We start from the raw sequence: 6,285 nt of genomic DNA on the forward strand, positions 1-6,285 counted from the left end.
AATAAAGATTCTTTTAAGAACTGTTTACTGAAAGGTTCTTTGAGGAACTAAACATGGTTCTTCTATGGCATTGCTGTGAAAACCCACTTTTGGAGTGCTTCTACAGAATAACAAACAAATCAAGATTGTCCCTCCCCAAAAGGTTTAGGCTTAAAATGACTGAGCATGTGAACAAAACAGATTATAATAAATAATGATCGAATAATAAAATAGGTTTGTTCATTTAGATTGTCATTGCACATAATTTTCTGAGCAGCAGCAGCAGCAAAGAGTCTCATCATGTTTTGGATCTGAATAAATACAAAGGTTAAAGCCAAAGCTGCATCTTGGAGTTGTGACACGGTGGTTGGCACATGCTCACAACATGCCCTGGTGGTACTAATGGGTTTGAGTCCGGCTTCTGCCATGTTCCTGATCCAATTCCCTTTTCTCCCTCTCTTCCTTTTCCTGCTGTTCTTTATTGTCCTGTCTAAAGGCAAAGATACACTGAAAAAGGATGCCTGATTGTTAAATGACATGCTTTAAAGTAATTCCTACTCTGCTAAACTGAACCAAAGTGATATTCATTGACATTTTTTGCACCTTCTGAATCAGAACGCACCAAGATCAGGTCCAAAAATGCTCTCTAGGTAGGCAGCTCACTAGGGATACATTTAGAACTGAATACTTGCAAACACTGCAAACAGCCTGCTTTTATAGTGCAGTATTTCAGATGCTACACTGTTGTCACATGCATAGCATTGTGTGTTTAATTCAGCATGCCATCATGTCATAAATAAAAATTAGTCTCATCTCTTTGTAATCTGATAAACAACGACATGTTAAAAATGATGGTCGCTGTTATTTTCTGTTCATTCCCACGCTGGAAAGGTACAATTGAGCAGATTGTAGCCTATTGTAGGTTATAGTGCTGCACAAATCCCAGTTTTCCTGTCTTGTGGCCTTGCAGGACCCCACAGAGGATTCTACGGCCAGGGGTCCCCTGAACAGCATTGACTCACTCGGGGCCCCCTCTCCCTCGTCGGGCCCTTGGAATCGTCCTAACTTTCCCCCCGTTGCGGTGCCCCTGTTTATGGCATTACATTAAGTGTGGACTCAGAGGACGACTGTGCAAACCATGCAAAGTATATACATGCTGTATACTGCAAAAATAGTATGCACAGTATGCAAGTACGCTATTTTATAATACACAGCCACAGTATTCAGACACAGTTTAAATCGGTTTCATTTAAACTTTTACATTGTGTTGTTCTGCACTTAAAATTTCCAGATAGTATGGCAATCAAAACAATAAATCCTGGCTGTAATTAAAAAGGCAAGACTGCATTCCACAAACAAACAAACAAAAACGAAAAAACTCCTACTAGTCCGGAAAGTTGCATATATTTCTCCGCAGCAGACATCCCGAGGGGAAAGAGAAAACAACTAGTAAACAGCAGAGTGCAGTGAATGTGTGTGGACTGGCTGGAGTGTGTGAGCGCTGCTGCAGCTCTACGGCGCACCGCTGCGCTCAAGCCTCCTGCAACAAAAGCACAACACGCGCTCATCTGCGCTGTCAGTGTGCGCCCGGATCTCAGCGCAACTTAACCCTCTCTCTACACGACGAGACCAGCAAAGCCTGGCTGGAATCAGACAAACACCGAAACACACCCGAGTCTTACAGGCAGTGCGTTTATCTGGGTTTGGATGAGTCGCGGTATCATTTGGTAATCTCGAGTCCAGCGCGCGGAGCAGGAATGTCCCGGAGGAAACAGAGCAACCCGAAGCAATTCAAACGTGAGTTTGCCAACGCGGATTTTATTCATGCCTTTTTTCCAGATGACAGGACAGGTTGTTTATAGTAGTTTCATAGTTTTTATAGGTTCAGCTTCAGTCGATGTTTTATTTAAATACATTTTGTTTATGAACCGATTGTTGATGAAGAATATCTGATCAGTTAGATATGGTTCAGAAAAACCAAAGGCTCTTTTATGCGTTTATCAGAATTATGCATTAATTGTTCGTCTTCTTCCTTTTTTATATCGAAATTGAAATGGCAAAACTGAGATCTTTGGAAAGTTAGAAACTCCTGAATTTGTCTGAATGGCTGCATGTAGTGTTTGTGAAGTATGTGCATTATGTCTTTTGTGTCATTTAATCCAGTGCTTTTAATAAACTAAATTAATAACAATTGATGATTTTTTTAAATCCAGAGCTTCCCAAAAATGTTTGAGAAATGAATGCTAGAAATTAAAAAATGACATATGATATGAAAGTAATATTTAACCTGTAAAAACTGGTAAAACTGCTACACTTTTTTTTTTTTGAATGATGCAAGCACTGCCAAACCTCTGTAAATGCATCTTAGAACTCCAGAGAAGTGCTTTTGGAAGACTGTCACGGTGCGTGCGGGGAGATGAAGCAAGGACTCAATTGCAGGAGAAATATTTATTTTAATAATGAAAATGAAACAAAAAACAAACTCAAACCACCCCGAGGGGGAAAAACAGACAGGCAGGCTCAAAACTGCACTCCATGCAGACATATAACACACACAATGAGAAATGACGGATAAGCACAGGATGACAGACACCAGGAGAATAAATAGGAACCAAACGAGGAGGCTAACGAGGGAGACACAGGTGGAGCAACTTAAACAATAACGAGGTAACAAGATGGGAGGGGCCAGACAATAGACAGGAGAGAGCACATGGCAACAGACAAACACAACACAAGCCATGTGCTCCCAGAACACAGTCATCTGGTGGCCCTCCTGGGCACACCCGCTGAAGACTGTGACAGAAGACACTGGGTGACATTTAAATTTTTATTATGGCAGACTTGAAATGTAACACAAGGACAGCTCTCCAGAATACCTTATTTATTTTCAGTCTTGGCATATTGCGCTAGAGTTTCTATAGTTTGCTTAGCAGTCCTTGCATATCAGCTCTCATCGTGTCTGTTTTCTGCTTTTCAAGGTCTGCATTATACAGCAGGCAGGTGTAGTGATATCTCAATCTGCAGACGGTGTCCCACATATTTCTGGAGTGATTTGAAACACTAGCACACAGCGCTCAGAGTTCTTGAAATGACTGTAGCACCTGTAAAGAGCACAGCTTTGCCAGCCACCTGCTTATAGTAAAGGACAAAGAGGTTGAGACGCTCCTGTCTTTTTTTTATGGTTGCATTTTGTTCCCAATTGAACAGAGTTTGCCCTGTTATCTGAACCCTGGCGATTCACCCTGGATTTTCATATTTGGCCTATTCCATTCTCTGGTGTGCCCTCTGCAAGGCAGATAAAGTGAGAGCACTGAAAGAGCTCCATTAATTTGCCCCGATGACTGTGGCGATAAGAGCAGATAATGGGCTTGATAAGCTGGGGAAGATATACCATCAGAGACCCCATTATTACCATTAGAATTCCAGGCCGGCAGTCTGTTCCAGCCAGATAACCCCTCCCCCATCCTCCACTTCACATGATAAGACAAGAAATAGTCAGTCCGCACTCTCTTTATTAGCCCGCCTGGATATTCCGATAATATGGTGATAAATTATGTATTTTCTCTTCTCCCACTATTTTAGCCCCATTGAAGGACCTGTCTCTCTCCTTATGGAGAGATAAAAAGGGCATTTTGGGACACACACACACACACACAAACACAAAAACACACGTTCATAGTTAATGTGACACAACTGTGGTTCTTCTGTGAACTATAGTGAACTAACTTCACTATAAATAACCTTGACAGAAAATAAGTCATTGCAAAAATGAAGAAGAGTGAATTTAGTTAACTCTAGCGTCATTTGTGTGCAGATATTGAAATTGTGATATCTATTTCAATGATAATGACATGCTTATAAGTGCTATTTAGGTGTCCAGATACTGTTTGTGGCCACTGTATATGCTTCTATGTAAGAACTGTTTCAATATGGCATAACTGCTAATGAAGTTTTGTCACTAGTTTCAGCTCTTGCAGCCGTGAACTGTCAAAGTATTTCTCTTGCTCTCATTGTTCACAATACTTCAATGATTTATTTGGCGGCTGTCATTCGTGGTTGTCGGCGCTAACTCTGTGCTGTCAGAATATGATAATTTATTTCATTATTATACCCTATAAAGGATGTCAGATTTGTTGCCTCTCCTTTATTCTTTTTTTAATCTGTTTTGATTAACTTCATCTGCCAACTGTCAGTGTGAGGCATCCCTCAGTCGCGAGCTATCTCTCACAGATCAGTGCAATATGAAGAGAGGGCTTATTGCGTGCCAACTTTCTCCCCAGCATCTGTTCAGCACTAATGAGCTATGAAGTGCTGTGACTAGGCTGTAGGAGGAGGAGGGGAGATGGAGAGGACAGGAACACCACGCGCCTGTCTCACCCTTCTCCAGGAGCGCTGCGAGACGTCCCAACTGTTCAGGAATGCAGCTACTGTTTGTCTTTGTTTGTTACACACACCGATTCCACAACTCAGTGATTAATGATGCCTGGATTCTAATTTAAAGCAGCGAGCCACGAGAAGCTCTGCATTACAGTAAAGGTAAGGGGTAACCGTGGTAAAATCATTGTAATGCACAGCCTTGAGTGGTTTATTGCTTTAAAAAATGGTGCAAATGCAGTATGATAAAACACGAATTAATGATCAAAAATTAGTTACATTTCTTAAAACTATTATTATAATATTATGTATTATTAAATATATTACTATAATGTAATATTATCTATAATAATTAGTGGTGTCAAAATTAGCACGTAAAGGCAGGCGATTAATTTTTTCAGTTTAACACGTTAAAAATATTTAATAGAGACTTTAAGACCCGAGTGGGTCAGAAATGGTAAAAAGAGTTTCAGATCCGCATAATGTTCAGCAGCGGCAGCTCTTAAAGAAGTAACAGCCAAAATAACCTGATAACCAGCTGCTGTGATGTCTATAAATCAAAGGACAAAGACAAAAAGAGGAAAAAATAACTTTTATAGCTTTAATGATTCACCTATATTTAATTTAGAATTTAGTGTTTGATAACTTCAATTTCATTTTCGGCAGTCTGTTCCAGCCAGATAACCCCTCCCCCATCCTCCACTTCACATGATAAGACAAGAAATAGTCAGTCCGCACTCTCTTTATTAGCCCGCCTGGATATTCCGATAATATGGTGATAAATTATGTATTTTCTCTTCTCCCACTATTTTAGCCCTATTGAAGGATCTGTCTCTCTCCTTATGGAGAGATAAAAAGGGCATTTTGGGTCATCTTTTTCCCTTCCCATGCATCCCTCCCCCCTCTGCTGGTGTTTAGGGGTTTATTGTAATAAGAGTTTGATGGTAAGGGAGATTGGATGGCCAAGGTGTCTTGGTGGGAGAGCAGACGTCAGTGCTATCAGCTCAGCATCTCCAGCACAGGCTGCTACCAGCTGTTCATCTCAACCTCTTATCACCTGCACGGCCAATCGCAGTGTAAATTTGACCAAATTGTTGGTTGGTGCGAGGCAGGTTCGCCAAGTAAATGACAGCGAGAACGGCACGAGTCGCCATGGTTGTCTACCAGCTATTTTTGTCATGAACTGAAACCTAATTCATTGTCATGTTGAGGACATTTTTACTGTCTGTGAATTTGTAAAAAAGCAAATAATTGCTGTTGGTCATCGCACTGTTCCCTACACTCTCAGAAACAAAGGTGCAAAAGCTGTCACTGGGGCGGTAACCTTTCAAAAGGTACTAATAAGCACACTTTAGGTACTAATATGTACGTTTATAGTACTAATTTGAATCCTTTAGGGTGTACTCAGGAAAAAAAAAGGTACAAAAAGAGGCTGTAGATGCACTGAGGACATTTTTTTATGAATTACTTGCAGAATTTGAAATTGTGGTGTTTGAGTGTGTGTGTGTGTGTGTGTGTGTGTGTAGGTGTATTTATATATACAACACAGAATATATGCATCATAACTCTCTCGAATAATTTTGTGTTCTATCTTTGAATGTATTTGTCTAATGACTGCCAAACCTTATAGATTTGACTAATTTACAAAGTGTCTTGTCTTTAATTTCACTCTGCATCTCTTTAATCTCTCATATTTAAATGATTTTAAGTTAAATATGTATAATATGCAGTCTGACAATCATTGTTGCACAATAAACCCCTTAAAAACGTAAAAATATTATTGTATTGTAAAAAAAATTTTTTTTTTTAAATCGCATTTATTTTCAAGATGCACAAGCATATTTTTATTTAAGTAAAAACACGTTTATATATATATATATATATATATATATGTGTGTGTGTGTGTGTGTGTGTGTGTGTGTGTGTATGTGT

The 6,285-nt window shown here is 39.8% G+C and overlaps 1 protein-coding gene across 2 annotated transcripts in view; it reads left to right on the forward strand.

Annotated features, from left to right (window-relative positions):
• Positions 1-1,571: 1,571 nt before the first annotated feature.
• The window catches only part of zfpm2b (zinc finger protein, FOG family member 2b), a 72,253-nt gene continuing 67,539 nt past the window's right edge, over positions 1,572-6,285 (forward strand). For both annotated transcript variants that reach the window (XM_016487534.1, XM_016487535.1), the window contains exon 1: positions 1,572-1,776. In XM_016487534.1, the coding sequence (XP_016343020.1) occupies positions 1,737-1,776 (40 nt within the window). In that variant the 5' untranslated portion in view covers positions 1,572-1,736. The remainder of the gene's footprint in view (positions 1,777-6,285) is intronic.

This window comes from Sinocyclocheilus anshuiensis, unplaced genomic scaffold, assembly GCF_001515605.1.
Source record: "Sinocyclocheilus anshuiensis isolate Anshui unplaced genomic scaffold, SAMN03320099.WGS_v1.1 scaffold369, whole genome shotgun sequence".
NCBI classification, from domain to species: Eukaryota; Metazoa; Chordata; class Actinopteri; order Cypriniformes; family Cyprinidae; genus Sinocyclocheilus; species Sinocyclocheilus anshuiensis.